The sequence below is a fragment of the Podarcis erhardii genome (genome assembly GCF_964252035.2).
Source record: "Podarcis erhardii genome assembly, chromosome: 12".
NCBI lineage: Eukaryota > Metazoa > Chordata > Lepidosauria > Squamata > Lacertidae > Podarcis > Podarcis erhardii.
Window position 1 is genome coordinate 27,888,641 of NC_138513.1, and position 18,243 is coordinate 27,906,883.

Genomic DNA, 18,243 nt, shown 5'->3' on the forward strand with positions numbered 1-18,243 from the left:
TCCTCATTAAGAAGAGGAGTGGTCCCAGTCTTCTTAAAGGAGGCAGGAATGTGGCCACTCCTGAGAAACACCTCCTCTGGATCTGGAATATCTTAACAACTCCAGTTCAGTAACCAAGATTCCCTTCCTGGGCAAGGTGCTTAAGAAAGAGTCAATCAACTCTGGTTGTTGATGGATGAAACTGGTTTTCTAGATCTGTTTTCAGCTGAGTTTTCAGCTGGGCACTGAAGCTACCTTACTGCCCTGCTAGAGACATGGCAATTGATTATTCTGGACCTCTCATGGGGTTTCTGTACCATCAACAGTGGCATCCTTCTGGCTGAACTGTTTCCAGTTGTTCCTGGGGTATCTTTGCTCTGGCATTTGTACTTCTGGGTCCTCTAGGATTCTATTCTGTCCCCCATGCTGCTGTTTCTACATGAAATCACTGAGTGAGGTCATCCTGGGATTTAGTGCCACCCGTGTGCTGATGACATGTAGTTCTATTTCTCTTTTTCATAAAGCCAGCTGAGGTGGTGGAGGTGTTAAATCAGCGCTTGGCTGAGGAGGATGGCTTAGATGAGTGCCAATCAATCCAGACAAAGAACAGTCTGGAAAGTTCAGTTGATGCAAAATACAGTGAGAAGAGCATTAAGTGGGCCTGATGAGCATTATGAACATATGAAGCCAGTCCTGTATTATCTTCACTGGTTTCCCATCTCTTTCTACACCTGATTCACCACATCACCCTCTCTGCTGCTTTACCCCTCTTGGTTTCAGTAAGAATAGCAGTTTGGCTGATGGGAGGCCAGATGCATGGTGGTCCTTGCTGGCCACCCTTCCTTGCTGGTTTCCTCCGGTTGACTATACCAACTTTTGTCACTTGGGACCATATCTAAAGGATTTGTTCTTCCCTTACATACTAAAGCCCTTCTCCATGTGCTGCCACCAACTGAGATGTGGTGGGTGGCTGAGAGAATCATAGAATTGTGGACCTAGAAGGAACCACAAGGGTCATTTTGTCCAAGAGAAAGGACCTTTTCTGCTGTGACGCCCTCAGCTGTGGAGCTAAAATGTCTTCTCCCCCACAATAACCCACCTGGCATCTACCTTAATGTCTTCTTGTCTTATTTTCCCAGGCCTTTTAAACTTTACTATGTGTTTTTATTTTTTAAAAATGTGAGAAGTTTGTTCTTTTTTGGCTCTCTGTTCTAGTTGATCACTGCTGCAGTATTTTAATCCCTTGAACCCTGTTTTAAAGTGAGTTTTTCTTCTTATTTCAGCCTTATTTCCTGCTGCTTTTTTTTTTAGAGTTATGGTTTTTAATTAGTTTTTATTTTGTACATCGTCCAAGGGAACTGTTGTTATTAGGTGACAGATACATGGTATAGATAAATACATACAAAAATTGAAGATATCAAGTATATCTCAATGCCTTCCTAAACAGAGAAGAATAAAAGAGCATCTGCACCCCCGTCCTTCAGCCCGGACACTGAGGTCCAACGCCAAGGGGCTTCTGGTGGTTCTCTCACTACAAGAAGTGAGGTTGCAGGGAACCAGGCAGAGGGCCTTCTCGGTAGTGGCACCCATCCTGTGGAAGGCCCTCCCATCAGATGTCAAGGAAATAAACAACTATCTGACTTTTAGAAGACATATGAAGGCAACCCTGTTTAGGGAAGTTTTTAATGTTTGATGTTTTATCGTGTTTTTAATATTCTGTTGGGAGTCGCCCAGAGTGGCTGGGGAAACCCAGCTAGATGGGTGGGGTATAAATAATAAATTATTATTATATTATTATTTTCAGTTACCTCCTGAAAGAATACTATGAACTCCAAAAGCACCATTATACGTCTGTGTCTATATCTTAATGAAGCTCCATGGATGTTTTCTCTAGCCCAGGAAAATAGGAAGCTGCCTTATACTGAGTCAGGTTATTCATCTATCAAGCTCAGTATTGTCTGCATTGACTGCAGTGGCTTTCCAAGGTTTCAGGCAGGAAATATTCCCAGCCCTACCTGGAACCACCAGTGATTGAACCTGGGACCTTCTGCATACAAAACAAATACTTTACCACTAAGCTATGACCCTGTGCTGTGAGATCGCCTGGTGTGGATGGACTTAAGCCTCCATCTCCCCATCTAACATGGCCAGCCTAATGGTCAGAGAAGATGGGAGTTCTGGTTGAACAACATCTGTAGACCCAAGGTTTCTGCAGCATGAAACCAAATGCCCCAGTCCCCACTTCCCAGTTCCATTACTTTAAAAATGCAGCTTAGTGAATAATAGAGTGTATACATTCAGCTATTGCCATATTCATCATGAGTGTGAGAAAGAAAATGAAGATAACTTAACCTGAAACTTTCTTTTCATTTGTATAATGTTGACTCTTCCACTGCATCTGTATGAACCTGAGAGAGTGAACTCTGGCATCTGGGTTTGGAGCTATGATGTCAAACACACAAAGAGAGAAATGAGTTGCACTTGCAGTTACTGTCTCATGGAAACAAAAAATAATTCATCCTCATTCATTTGGAGATGTATAATCAGGCGTTGGTTAACAGTAAGCTCCTTATCAGCAAAGAATGTTTGCATATCTGCTACCTACCCTGGGTTTGGGGGGCAGCCATCATTTAGCAAAGATTTATAGGTCTTTGCTTCATGGTGTTCTGGGAGGGAACGGAGGGTCATTGTAAGTGGTGCATTGCAGTGAAGCAGTAGCTTAAGGTATTCCTAGAAAATCAAAACTTTTGATGACTGCTCTGTATGAAAACCTCCTATAAAATGTCCAGAATGTGTGTTATAAACTGACTTAGGAAATCCAATAAAGTTGCAAGCTTTGGCAGGCTTCTAGATGAGATTTATAGACTACTGAAATATGGAATTTCCATCATCCTTTTTCTCATATCCACAACAACCCTTTTTTGTTGTTATGTGAGGGCTCGTCATCCTGGTCACACAAAAAGAAAAATTCAGCATTTTTGAAGCAATTTGATGTAAACGAAAATGAGTTTAAATAGTTTTGAATTGGTTTGTATGTTGAGCAATTTACATTTCCCTTAATTTTGTTTTAAATGTAGTGCTGCGTGGAAAATTTCTCCTGTGGGTCCCCCCCCCCACAACCATTCTTAATTGATTAATATGAAAAGAAAGTGCATTTGAAGAAGGGGGAGAGAGAAATTGAGTGAAATTCTCATGGGCGAGGTGCAGGGCTTTGGATGTGCTGAACTTCCTTTTTAAGGTGACCAAAAGGTGTTGCTAAGTACCCCTCCCTTCAGTCTACAAATTCTCTCACAGTGGTCTGTGTTTTGCAGCCTCCCTGTGTAGCTGTGCTTCAATTAAAGCCTGGGGAAATACTTCATGCGGTGACTCCTATAATGGGGACTTTTCAGATCAGGAAGTGCAGTCAGTCAGGAAGGTTGCAGAGCACTGGAGAAATGTTCAGTGGGGCAGAGGGTAGGGTGGGGGAAGCTCCCAGGCAAACACCCCTTAGTTACATTGCAACAATAAGGTAAGCTCAGCCCCACACCTGCTGAAATTGTAAAGTGCCCCAAGGATAAGGCAGACAAATGTGAACTGCTTGCTCAGAGAAAGAAAACTTTAAATTGAATTAGACAACACATTTTGGCACATCACTAATTCAATATGGTTCTGTGGTTTTTCTAACCTAGTCATATGTGCCTTCTGGATATAACAGGTTGTTTGTGCTGCTCCCTTGCAATGCATGGCTTACCTTGAATTAATGTGTTTCTTCCATTAATGTTGCCTGCAGTTTCTGCATGGGCACAGCTAGGAATCAGTGAAACCACAGGGCTTCCATGCTGACATAGCCTTGGTGGATTGAACAATGGTTGACTCATACCATTTTCCTTCTAGCACAAGAAACTCAACGCTGACCAAAATCTCGCATTATATCTGGGGCTCTGCCACCAAGACACTTGCCCCATTTCATACCCTCCTACACGACACAACCCAAATCTGGGACTCTATCTTCTGGGTCCAAAATCCAGCATGAGATCACAGACCTAAAAAAGTGGGGGGGGGGTTGGGGGAGGGGGGAGATCTCAGCCCCAAATGGCTGCCATACTCTCAATGGAAAAAACAGGATGTCCCGGTTTTTCTTAGGCAGTTGATGGTATGCCATTTTCCTGTTATGTCTGCCCATTTGAGCATATTTTCTATGCAGTTTCTTATTTTTCTCTCCTCTTCCATGATCAGTGCATAACTGGAGAACATAAATGAATGTTTCCAGCCCTGCCAAAAGACATCTCTTATACTCTAGCATAACCAAAGCTAGACAGAAGGAAAAGAGAAAATATTTATTCTATAGGGGATCAACGGGTAGAAGGAGACAGTGCAAACAGCTGTAAGCAACTAAGAGTAAAGGTGCACAAAAACAAAGGAGGGTTATCTTGTGGTATGAACAACACTTGGAGGTTGGCAGAAAATATTAAATCGGCTGCACTGAGCAACACAGTGGAGACTCAGCAGCGCAATTGAGGCCTCTGACGCCCCTAATTCTCACCCAATGTGGCAACAAATGCACATTGTGTTGGATACAGCTTAGTCATGCTTGCAGTAGGCCCACTGAAATCATTGGGACTTAGGTTAGCCATTTTCCAAGTCCTACTGATTTCAAGTATGACTTAGGCTGCAACCCAATTCCAAGCCACATTTATGCTAGGCAGTATCCCTCTGCTGGCTTCTGTCAGCTCCACCAGCCCCCTGCCTCTGCCTTGCAGACCTTCCCCTTCCACCCACTAAACAGGCAGAAGGACCACTGGTGGTATCCTCATGGGTGGAACTCCCCCAAATGGGGCCTTTTGAGGATGGGGAGGGGCAGAGACAGCCCAGAATCTGCTGGAGATAGAGTCTCACAACTGGGGCAGATGGACATTGGGCTCAATCTGAGCCTGATCTCTGCACCAGCCTGGAGCTGGCACAAGGACTGGGGCTGATCTGCCTGCTCCCACTTCTATTACTGCAGCCACCGTGAGTGGCCAGGCTGTGGAAGCAACAGTAGAACTCCAGCAGCAGAGAGTTTGGATTGCTGGGTCAGTCTCAGTCCAAACACATCTCTGACATGAAAAAGAATGGGCAACCTCTGCTGGTACAGTTCTGTGTCCACATAGTAATCATGCGGAATTTTAGGTTGCGGAATCAGTCTATCCAATGGCCACATGTCATGAGGCAAAGTGGAAGCTCCATGTTCAGAAATAGCATGTTAAGTAAGCTCTCTCTGTTTTATCCTTTGCACTTACTCACAATGTTCTTCTTGAGCCAGGCTGCCCCTGAAGCACAACTAGCTTTTGCATTACAGTGGTACCTCGTGTTACGTGTTACTTAATCCGTTCCGGAGGTCCGTACGTAACAGGAAACCACTTGTAACATGAGGCACGCTTTCTCTAATGGCGCCTCCTGCTTCTGCCGTGCCACCGGAGTGCGACTTCCGCTTGCATCCCGGGGCAAAGGTCGCAACAAGGGGCATCTACTTCCGGGTAACCCGCAGCATTCGTAAGGAGGGCAGTATGTAACATGAGGTACCACTGTAGTAGTTTACTTAACTGCTGAATTGTTCTCAATGTTTTGAATTTTTATACTGATTTGCATGGTTTTATTGCTCGCTGCTTGGAAAAATTCTCTTGGTATGAGATATGTTGGAGCATGTGTTAACATGCCCTGCTTGCCAGCTTCTGGGGTGAGCTATCTAGCTAGCCTGGAATCCTGGAAACACATGGCCTGTTTTTTAAAAACCACTCAGCTGAGATCCTTTGCATTTGCCCCACTTATTCTATGAAAGGGGAATGAGTGCTGGGGTGGGGATGTGTTTAGTAGCTTTTAATACATTCCAAACCTGTTTACTTGCTGCTCTTTGCTCCACAGAGAAGAGAAGAGATCACTCCCCTTCTTCTTTTAAAATCTGGTAATTGAAAACCTATCTTGTTCTTACAGAATGGTTTTGCTGTTGTAAGGCCCCCAGGCCATCATGCTGAAGAATCAACAGCCATGTAAGTACCAGGGAATATTGCCCATCTTGGAGTGCTAGGGTTACTGGCAATCACCTGCATTGTGTATGTCTCTGGGGAGCTCTAATTGTTAGCAGATGACCGAAAAGGTTTTTGAGGTACTCACAGAAGCAGATTTATGGTCTTAGAGATCATATATTGGAGTTTTTTAAAACACTCATACATACACACACGCATGCCCTGAACATTATTTATAACTGTTTTTCTGACTGATGTGCTTTGTAAAATTTCTGTTCTTCTCTATTCCACAGGGGGTTCTGCTTTTTTAATTCGGTTGCAATTACTGCCAAATACTTGAGAGACAAGCTAAATATAGGCAAGATATTGATTGTAGATCTGGTATGTATTCTTGGCAAGCATCATCATTTGGGTGGATCCAGATAAAAACGGTTTGGGGAGGGGTGGAAGGAAAGGGGGAGGGGAAAAAGGGTTTTTGTTTTTCTTTTATATGTTAGGCTTTCCTGCCTTTAATACTTAGGAGTAATAAAGGTGTGTGTTTTTCCTCTGAATTTGGGAACTCATTAAATCCAGGATGGCAGGACTGAAACCATAAACATGTATGTTTCACTTTAATGGTGTTAACTGCAATTTTAATGAGAAGAAGGCGCAGATCAGAGTGACTTTTATGGTCCTTAAATGAATTGATACTTCCACTGTTAAAATGACCCAACAAGTACCAACGTTTACTTTTCCCTGCAGAATATAAATTTGAAATAGTTAAATTGTGTGGCTTTGGTTTGGTAACCAGTTTGGCTTCCCTCCTTAAGCTGACAATAGCTCAGCTTAGTTGTGCAATACAAACATTATTGAAACAAAGGAACAAGGCCTTTGTCTCTCCCCAGCCCACCCTCGCCCGGTTCCAAATCACGTGTGCCAGTACGGGATGCCTTCCATGCAGGAAATCTAATTTAATAACAACAAAGAGCCAGCCTTTGTGGCTTAGATTAATCTTTTGCTGCATAGTACAGTTTCAAACAAATGGTTAGTTCAAATGCGGTTGTCACTGGGTAAGTTTTCTATCCATTCTGCTTGTGAATAATGAATTGAGCTTTGCCTCCTACTTAAGGACCAACTTCATGCATAGCCTGGAGGAAAAGCCGGGGGTTGATTTATGAGCACCATTTTTGTTTTGCCTACACTTTGGGAGGAGGTGTAATAAGTTGTCTGAAAAAGCATAGACAGGAAATGAACCCTGGCATCCAAACCTAACCTGTTACATCTGCATTTAATTAATTTTTGCAGGTGATAAAAGATTTAAAGACAAAATGTGTTAAAGATTCCACCCCACCCCCCAAGCTACGGAATTAATAGTTTAAATCTTATTCACATCAGCGCTCATAATTAAATCTCCTTGTGACGTTGCCTCAGTGGAGGATGGTGCAAGAAAACAGGGCTTGTGGTTTAGTTATGAACAATTGTTTTCTAATATATTTAATCATGTGATACAAAATGCACAATTAAGCAGGGAAAACAATGAAGATGGTTCTGTACACTTCTGGGCAAGTGACAGGAAGAGTCCTGTTCTACTCAGAAGCCTCTACGGCTGCAGTCCTATGCTAAATCAGCAGCAGATATTGCACCACAAGAATAACAGCAGTGCAGCAAAATGCGCCCACAGCAGTAACCCTGCCATTGTTAACCAACCAGGAAGAAGCTTGCCATCAACACTCCCACATTAGCTGTGCAGGGAAAGGCAACAATTAGCATATAGACATGGCGGAACAAGCACTTCTTGTCACTACGGATGGGCCGGAAATTTGATTTAGTTCACATTGAAGGGTGGGCCCACCTAATACGAACTTTCTGTAACAATGTGGGAAGTGTATCCTTTGAAATTTGCCCCTTCCCAAATTCTGCAATGCCGGTCTCATGCTACATAATGTGTACAAAAATGCACAAAATGGGACAAGGTGTTCACAAAAATACATATGAGTAAAAATAACATACCAAAATCCATTATATTACAGAAAATGCTTTGCAAAAATGTGAGCGTTAGACAAAAATTGCATTCAAAGATGTGTGCATTAGGGATTTTCTCCCCTACCCACCATGCCTGGGTTTTTGTGTTTGTTTGTTTTTTGCAGTCGCAAACAAGCTCTGGTTTCCTTTGTACCTGTTTCAGAGTTGACGTTAAGAGTTGCCTTATAGAAACAGAAAAAAATATGACAAATGTTCTAGGTAAAGGGGAGCAGAGCAACTGGAACCGGTGACTGGGTGTTCATACGTTGAGAATCTCTGCTGCTTTTTCATTCCACATATCTGGCCCAGCTACCCAATATGCCAGTGATGTCTTTGTTTTAGGATAAAATTATGAATGCTTGGCAAACATTGAGAATCAATGCAATAGCAGGTTTGGTGCTCATTGACAAAAGTACCTGTGCATCCCATTGTTGCCACCGAGAGCTTACTTGCATTTGGGAGTCTGCGGCAAACAGAAGCTCCATTTCTGCATACTTACCATGTATTCTACCATTTAGGAGATACCGCTGCAGTCTGTGAAGGAATGGAGGGCCTTTAACCTAGCTAACACAGTCGTACCTTGGTTTTTGAACAGCTTGGTTCCTGAACACTGCAAAAGTGACTGTTCCGGTTTGTGAACTATTTTTGGAAGCTGAATGTCCGATGGGGCTTCTGCAGCTTCCAATTGGCTGCAGGAGTTTCCTGCAGCCAATCAGAAGCCGTGCTTTGGTTTTCGAACATTTTGGAAGTCAAACGGCCTTCCGGAACTGATTCTGTTTGACTTCCAAGGTACATGGTTTCATAGAGAGGAGGGGGATGCTTTCTCTGGCTACTATGTTTGAATACCCTGTACGCTGGAGGTGGCCAACAGCAGTGATAGATGTTCTTTGGGTGTTCCACCTGGAGGTATGGGAATTCCCCTCCCTGATTTGGACTCTCCTTCATTGGGCAGTGTTAAACAGAGGTTGGATGGCCATCTATCAGGGATTATTTAGCTGTGATTACAGGGAAATGGACTAGAGGACTCTTCCAACCCTACAATTCTACAATTTACCTGCACCAGGAATCCCTGATGAGTGTTTGTATCTGAGTTCTAAATCCAGGTTCTGAGAAGACCCGCTTCACAGCGAGCCTTGCATGTTTGTTCCGTGCTTTGAATCAGCCCAGCCACCTTGTATGCAATGATGTTAAAGATTGTGTTTAAAATAGGGAGCAGCATACCTGGACCCAGCACAGAAGCCTCTTTTTATGTCTGATGTTCCTTCAAGTGAATGGGGCTATGGAAAAATGGTGATCATTTGTTTGTGTGCTTGGATGATCAAACACAGATCAGGATTCCCACTTTATCCATAAATTGGCAGTTCCACAAGTCTGCCTCCCTTTAGGATATCTCCTTTGGCAGGACTAAGTAAAGTACAGTGGTACCTCGGTTTAAGAACAGCCCTGTTTACGAACTATTCGGTTTACGAACTCCACAAAACCGGAAGTAGTGTCCCGGTTTGAGAACTTTACCTCGGTCTAAGAACAGAAGCCAAATGGTGGAAGGGCACCATCGGCGGAAGGCCTCATTAGGAAAAGCGCACCTGGGTTTAAGAACGGACTTCTAGAACAGATTAAGTTCGTAAACTGAGGTACCACTGTACGTGTGTGCTTGCTCAGAATCCCACATTCTGTAAATCATGGACTGAGGTGCAGGTCCAGAACAAACAGAGAGTAGCTCAAAAAAGGGATAACTTATTTTTGACACAGAGGGTGACTTCAGAAAGGTATAATGAATTATATGGCAGTGGGTAATTTGCATCAATTAGTTCCCTGCAATATACATATTGAAAGAAAGGTGGCAGGTGCCAAGCTGCAGCTGGTGGATGCGTTGCGCTCACGCTACAGTATTTTTCTATCTGAAATTTTTGCCGACACATATTAAACATTTGACTCAGCCCTGGAAACTGCTTTTCTCCTGGATTTGGGGATTATGTGCATTGAAAAAATATAATGAAGCCAGATTGTTTCAACTAACTTCCCTCTTTCTGATCCTTGGAGCTTTTACCATTCCTTTTAAAGATTTAAATCTGCAATCCTGAAAGGATTTTCAGTGTTTACATGCTGAAAAATAGGAATGGCATAGGAAGAATTTTCTCATAGTTACTGATTAGTTCTTGAAGGAGACTGTCCCATGTGTGGCACACAGCTCCCGAACCAAATGCCCTAAATGGTACTGCCCTGCTTTTGTGTGAAGTTCATGAGGCTGTATAATATATTATCTCCATCTTCTTTACTTAACAGAAAATAATACCACCATCCCCATTCAACGCTTTATGTATACTGCATGTTCACACCAAGTTCCTATACATTCAGCAGAAGCCAGCTCCATCCATTTATATGAAATATCTGCTCCCTCCATTGCAGTGAATCAGTAAATGCTTTAAAAAATTCAAAAAACAAAAAGGCAGGAGAGTTTTGTGTATCCACCCTGAATCTACAAGGTTTGACTGGATCAGAATAAACATACTGCTTGCCATCAGGGCTGAAGATACCCATCTTCTTTCATGCTGCCTCCTTTTTCTCAAGGGAATCAAGTATCCAACAGACCTCTAAACATTTTTCCATATTTTTTTTTAATCAGAACCTAAAACCAATTTTTGTGCACTGGTAGTTTGAGACAGTAACTTCCACATCATTGCCTATGTTGGATCTGAGAAGGTTCTCCTTGGTGGGGAGAGAAGTATCATTACTACGTGTCGGAAATAATTTGTGGAAGCACCCCACAAAAATGCAGAATGGATGTTAGAAAAAGTATCAAAAATATTATCATTTCTTTAGCTTTGCCCTTGGATAAAATTGTGCATGGAACCCAAAGGTTTGGTGTTTCAACTTTGCACTGTGCAAGAAAAATGTCCCCATTTATCCTGCTATCAGCAACTATGCTGGAACTATTTCCTTTATTTCTGTTGAGGTAACCATTTATCAGACAAAAAAATGACTTGCCCTCTTTCTTTGTCTATCAGCGCTACTACTCATGTTATGTTGAAAAATAATGTGTATTCCATTTTTATCCCACACATATAGGGAGAAAATGCATCAGTATTTACAACAATTTGTTAAAATTAATTGTGGCAGCTGTAGATGCAAGCAGGCAAAAATTTCCACTCTGCCCTGTGTTTGCTGCATTCAGCATCATTTCTGTTCCACTACAGTTCAGCTTCTGTTGAAACATACATTGTTCATCTCGCTATCTGATATGGCTGAAACTAATGTAATTAATCACATAATTAACTTCAGTGTGTTTCAATGGAAGGAAAACCATGAGAACAATGCAGACTATAATGTCATTTATGCAGTGTTTGTAATCTAAAAACAAACAAACAACAACAACAGAGATAGAGAATACCACTCATATTTGCTTGCATGATTTTCATTCCTGGCCTCAGACAAATGTGCAAATTGTCACAGTTTCCACTCACGCCCGTTTCTGTTTCTGCTGGAATTATCCAACATCCTTTATGGCAGCATCTGTTTCCAAGGAACAAATAATATATTTGGCTTACACATGTCTACTCAGAAGAAAGCCTCATTGTCTTCCATAGGATTTGTTTCCAGACAAGTATGTGAAGCCTTTGTGGCAATATTAGAAATAGCATACACAAAGTTAACGTATACAGAAAAAATAGCCTGCACAAGAGGCTTACCGCCCATGTTTTGCTGTCTCAGCAATAGTTTATTTGGACAGATAAATGGAAGAGTAACAGCCATATACTGTGAAAACAATGTTTACAATATCATATAAGTTAGACCACTGGTCTAACTCAGTATTTTCTATACATTGACTGCAGTGGCTCTCCGTGGTCTCTGCTAGCACTGCCTGGAGATGTCAAAGTTTTAATGCAAAATGTGATGTACAACGGAGCCACAGCCTTCCCTGCCCTGCCCTTTAGTTTCCAGAGAGAAAATAAATGTCATTGTACATCTCAGAAATATCAAATTAGGAATGCATATTCTGAAGAGCGCATCAGTGCTGAGAACTCGAATGGCATGTATTATTATAGAAGTTATCTCTGGTGGCTCAGAAGCTCATATCTTGGGCTCATGCATTGGCAGAAAGTGACCTTTTGCCATGGTGGGGAGGGCAGGAGAGCCTGCAAATTGCGCTGCCAAAGCTCTGCACCCAAAATTCCCTTTTGGATTTCTTTTGGGGTGCACAGTGTCCTTGTGCTCTCCCCAATAGCCTCTCGATGATCGAGCTTTCCCCGGAGGTTAAAGCAATCGCTCTATCTCTGTTAGGAGACACCTAAGAAAAGCATAGCAAGAGTAGTGGGAATGTGCCTGAAGCAGGGAAAAGTTCTCAAGAGCTAAACTAGTGAGTAGTGTTACTGTTAAGTGGCATCTAGGTCATTTCTGTTGCAGCCCTGAGCCACCATTATATTGTGTTCTGCAAGATTGTGATGCGGGTGGCGCTGTGGGTTAAACCACAGAGCCTAGGACTTGCTGAATCCCCACGACGGGGTGAGCTCCCGTTGCTCGGTCCCTGCTCCTGCCAACCTAGCAGTTCGAAAGCATGTCAAAGTGCAAGTAGATAAATAGGTACCGCTCTGGTGGGAAGGTAAACGGCATTTCTGTGCGCTGCTCTGCAACCCCAGAGTCGGTCACAAATGGACCTAATGGTCAGGGGTCCCTTTACCTTTACGCCCTTTAGGCTGATGTTCTAGGATTATTGAAAGAATTTCTGGGCCTATGTGGCTTAGAAATTGCGTCTAAATGTTAATAACTAGAGCTGAGGTGAAAATGCCAATGAAATGTTTTTCAATGAAACCCTCCTGAAAGATGATGGGAAAGGAAGAATTTCTCTCAGTTTTTCAGAAGGAGGTTCCTGCTTGCATTACCTAATCTTACAAGTTGGTCATGGTTCCCATCACCACCACCACCCATCCCTCTTTGTTTGGTTTTAAGCAATAGTTCTTGTGCTACTCAAAAGTGCCCTGCAATATTGAAAGTGGCGCAGGGCTCTTCCCCCAGGAATGTACTAGGACTGATGCCACATCACATTGTATTGTCTTACTTCCAAGGCACTCTGCAAGCTCAACCATTTCTGAGATGTTTTTCTCTGCCCCAAGAAAGCAGCAGAAAATCACTGCCCATTATTATTATTATTATTATTATTATTATTATTATTATTATTATTATTAACTAATAGGAAACTGTGAGGGAATTTTGGTCGAGTCTTACTTAGAATTGACATTTTAAAGAGTTGGCAACACACATGTCTTTAGCAGCAACTGCAACTAGACTACATTTGGCTTCATTATACTTGGAAATCTTTGAATGGCGTGCTGTGATATATTGCGATGATTACCTGCACAATAAGCCATCACGGCTCCTTGGGAACAGGTTTTGCTGAACATACTAATGAGCTCACCATGAATTTTAAAATTCCTTAAACTATGTTTTGCGGTTTTCATTTCCCCAGGAGCTATTTTCCTTAATGAAATAACACAATCCCATTTCAGCATTAATTTGAACGTATCAATAATAGCTTAATAATATTATGGATTCATAAAACATCCTGCAGGATTACTGTGTAACTCCAACTCTGCATTACCCCAAAATAACTGAAACTAAACCTCAGCTTGCATAGAGAATAGATAGCCAGTATGCTCAAATTTCATTATTTTGGAAGATTCGTATCCCCACTGGTGCTGAATGCATTTAATGACAGGGAGAGGCAGATCCAAGATTTGTAGGTCACCCACTCTCCTTTTTGACTTGATGTGTGGCCTTGTGAAATCCATAGTGGTCACAGAGCCAAGTGCAAAAGAGAAGCACAAATAGGTTGTTCAGCAACCTAATTAAATTGTAGTTCTATGCTTCAGTTTGGGGAAATTATCTAGAGCACAGATTTGACTGACTTGTTTATTTAGTGCATTTTTATCCCGCCTTCCTTTATCCCGCCTCCCACCATAGAGCACCATGTTGTGCATATGGAATTTCCATAGAGTCTCCCTTCCATGGCTAGCCAGACCATATTTGCTTTTGTATGGTGGCTGTAGAATCTACCCCGAGACCAAGTTCCAATACGTCTGGCATGTGTTCTTCCTTATTTGTCACGTTATAATTTAAACACTTTAAGCGGTGTTCCTCTATCAGTTTCAGCTTGGACCCCTCCAGGTCAAAGCCAGCATCAATAATCTGTTCCACAGAAAAGTGGACAAAAGTGGACACTTGTGGGTAGATACAAGCTGATCTGCAAGGATCTGTAGGCTGGCTTTTTCATTCCATTCCCTAAAACCAGGCACAAGGAAACCTCATAAGAACAAAATAGCAGAGGCCCTTTCTTCCTAAATCACATTGAGATGATTGGGTACATACACAGAAATCCAAAGAAACCAAAACTTTTTGTAGGTTTCTCATCAGAGGAGCATTTGAACCATAAGACTCTGTTGGAGAAGAAGGCAGCATCTGCCTCAGCATCCTAACCTTCTCTGAAACTTCATGCCCCCCCCCGCCAAATCTTCCATACCCCCAAAAGGGAACAGTTCCACGGCATGAGAACTACTGACCTAAGCAATCGTAAGTCTTTCCTTATGACTGCCAGTCCTGTAATTGCATCTCACTGCCAAGTCAGGAAATAGGAATATTCTCAGTTTAAACAATTAACTTTTTCACCGGTATGAAATGGCAAACAGTGATGCTTGTAGCAGTTTAACAGAAACTTTGTGAGACTGGACAGTTCTCCTAATGCATTCAACAAATTTAAAAAAGAACCCCCCAAAAAAACCCCCAAAATGGGCACATAGGCTTTTCTAACCAGTCTCACACCAAGTTCGCTGCCCTAGTACACAGACATATTTTACCCACTCCTCCTGGCTTTCCCACTTGGGCTCCATGCACCCAATAGGTACATTTCAGTTCCTTACAGTCCCTTACAAGATGCATGGACTGCATTCTTCATTAGCTAACCACCTGCTAATTCAGTGATAGATGATATGAGATAGTGTGATCTAAGATGCAAGAAGACACCTGTGAAAGGTTGCTTAGGAATTGGCATAGGGTGGCTGGGCAGGTGACTCTCTCCCTTTGTTGCTCTGACCAAAAGAGTGCTCCTAGCTTGGCCTCAGCCCTTCTTAAAAGGGTCACATGACTTCCTCTGGCTCAGACTTCACCAACTTGATGTCTTTCAGATGCTATGGGTGACAATTCCATTCAGCTGATGGGCACTGTGGTCCAAAACACTTGGAGGGCACCAGGTTGGCAAATCTGATCTGGGTGGCTGTTATTCATTTGGCTGCTCTCCTTGTAATTTCCTCTGCCCAGTGGGAATGGACAGTAATGATCTATGTCAATACACAAACTTTATGGAAGCAGCCCTCACAAGACTGTTGTGGCTGTGAACAAATTCAGTCTCGGAAAGCTATTTTGCACACCAACATCCTCAGTGCATTTCCTTGGAAGCAAGTTCCGTGGATTTCCAGTGGCAATTATTTCCAAGCATGCGTGTTTAGCACTGCAGCTTAAAACATGATCATAGCTGCTAATAATTGTTGCTAGTAAGTTATTGCTACCAATGATTCGTATGCGTGTAGCTGCATTGTATTGATGGAATAGGCAGATCTTTTATGCTGTCCTTTGTCAGAGGATTTGCAATTCATTCTTCAAAGTGGCCTGCCAGCAAATAGCGTAGAGGATGAATGGCACTTGTGGCCTTTTGAGGATCAGGCTGCTCCAAGCTAATGAGATCATATTCTTACATCGTCAACTGCAGCCGTCATGATTTTATGAACATAAAGTATGAAGTCCTTTCTGCATCTGGGTTCCCTTTTGATGTGGATCTTGCTGCGGAGGGACTGCTAACTGAACTGAACATTTCAAGGAAGCCAATTTACTCAGCTGGTTGCAAACCCTTTGACCTCAATAGTGGAACTTGGCAAATCAACGAATACCCGAATATTTAGTGCTCTTTCAAGAATTGCAAAAATGCTCCATAGCCCATAGATCCTCCTGCAGAATTCTAGTTTGTATTTTAAACATTAGTCTTTCTTCTTCTTTCTTTTTTAGGCCAATGAGACTAGTTAATTAAGCCTGAGGGGTTATGAACTGTTGGCAGTTAATAAGTCATAAAATTCCTCCATAAAACAGGATGCTAGATTCCATCACTGAGACAAGGAGTACAAAGAGCCGGTGTATAATATCTAATTGTACAAAAGGACTGGGATTTCTCAATGACTGCTCATCTGGAGTCTCAAGGGCATGCTCACTGTGGTTTCCTGATTTTTAGAAGCCGGTTTAAAAAATGAGTGTATTAAAGAGTAATTTGCCTGAAAGTTCAGGAAGTTTGGGGTGGTGAAGGGCGGGTGGAAAGGGGGGAGAGAGAGAGAGAGAAGAGGAAGGAAGGAAAAAGTAAGAGGGAGAAACACAAAGAGAGGGAGAGAAAAAAGAGGAGGAGAAGAGAAAGCAAAAGGGCTCTCGGCACACTGGCTTGGACATGATTGTGTTTGTCATCTGTTTTCTTTCCCCTTTAGGATGTTCACCATGGCAACGGTACACAGCAGGCTTTTTATGCTGACCCCAGCATCCTGTATGTCTCTCTCCATCGCTATGATGAAGGCAACTTCTTCCCTGGCAGCGGAGACCCAAATGAGGTTAGGTTTATTTCTTTAGAGCCCCAATTTTATTTGTATCTTTTCGGGTAATTGCGTTGCATGATTACCCCTAATTTTCTCATCCTCGACTGGTGCTTTAAATTGCACTAGATTACCAAATAGTCCACTGGGGCCAAGGGACCAGCGCAGAACAAGTGCATAACCCAGAACAGTCCTTGTCAAATGGGGGCCAGGTTGATTTGACATGCCGTTTGATGTTTGTTTCAAAAGGACGTTTTTTGGATGTTTTCTTATTTTGATTCACTCCTGGCCTTTCCTCTCTCCCACCCCCCCTTCCTCTGGCACTTCTCCCCCCTCTCCCACTTCTCCTTTCAGGTTGGAAGTGGCCCTGGCGAAGGTTATAATATAAATATTGCTTGGACAGGTGGCTTGGATCCCCCCATGGGAGACGCAGAGTACCTCACAGCATACAGGTTGGTTCTTGTTTCCTTCTGAAAGTGCCAAACAGAAGTAACCGAGCTTGAAACATACAAGTGTTAGAATTGCAGCAATCTTGAAAGCCATAAACGTGACCCATGGTGGAACCTGGCTTCAAGTTTTTGAAAAAAAGAAGAAAGAAAGATCTGTTATTATGTAGTGTTTGGAGACTTCGCTGAATTTCATAAAGAGTCAATGTTAATATTGCTGGCCACCCACGAGAAAAACACACACACCACTTCATGCCTGAAGCAATCGTGAAGTAGCCTAGATTGCTGGATTGTTTGGGTTTTTTGCCCCCACCCTGTAAACTTAACTAGTTAAAAGCCTTTTCAAAGGTAAGAAATATAATGAAAATCCTGAGTAAAGTGTTGGCATCATGATCTAACCAGGATAATGCTCAGTTCCCATTCATTCCCTGGAACTTGCTTCCTGGTGTATGGAAACTCACTGTTACACCCTGACCAAACATATACAGAACTAAGACCTACTGTTGACAATGACATTCGTGATCTTCCATGTAAGATGTTTAAGAATGGGAGTGTAAATTAATGGGAATGCAATTTGAGTGGTTAATGGGCATCACAACCAGCCATTGTGCACATTCCCCTGGCCTCATCGAGAATATGGACACAATCCATTCGTGAAGAGGGAATTGTGCATCTTCCCGAGTCAATATAGCAGACTTTGGGGAATGTGCCTATCTCGGCTGAATTTTGTACATTCTCTGGGCAGTATGCACAATCTCTGGTCAGTATGCACAACCTCCATGAAATATGCCTTATTCTTTCTGCGTCTCATTCAGAAATGAGAGCCCCTTCCTGGCTGCTTCTGGACCATGGCCTAATCTTAAATAGCCTACAACATACTGTTCAAGCCAAGAAAACTCCAGAAAAATATTAACTTTCTTCTACTGTTCAACCTCCTTTACACCACTCTCGGTTGTTCCCCAGTCTACACAAGGGGGATTGCATGTGTGTATTGTGGTCAACAAATGAATATTCATTGAGAGAGAGAGAAAAGTAGAGTTTTCACCTCTTAAAGAAAAGTTAGACTGAAATCTTATAAATATTTACCTGGGAGTATGCCTCATTGATTCAGCAGGGCTTACTTCTGAGTAGATCCACACAGGATTGGGCTATTAGTTGACCATTTCAGCCAATTAATTAATTATATGTACATAGATTTTCATATGGTTAAATATTATTTCTGCA

General features: G+C 42.4%; 1 protein-coding gene across 7 annotated transcripts in view; it reads left to right on the forward strand.

The window, feature by feature from the left end:
* Positions 1 to 18,243, forward strand: part of HDAC9 (histone deacetylase 9) — a 425,839-nt gene that overhangs the window by 323,115 nt on the left and 84,481 nt on the right. For all 7 annotated transcript variants that reach the window (XM_081881910.1, XM_081881911.1, XM_081881909.1 and 4 more), the window contains 4 exons: positions 5,929 to 5,984; positions 6,254 to 6,341; positions 16,472 to 16,591; positions 16,928 to 17,025. In XM_081881910.1, the coding sequence (XP_081738036.1) occupies positions 5,929 to 5,984; positions 6,254 to 6,341; positions 16,472 to 16,591; positions 16,928 to 17,025 (362 nt within the window). The remainder of the gene's footprint in view (positions 1 to 5,928; positions 5,985 to 6,253; positions 6,342 to 16,471; positions 16,592 to 16,927; positions 17,026 to 18,243) is intronic.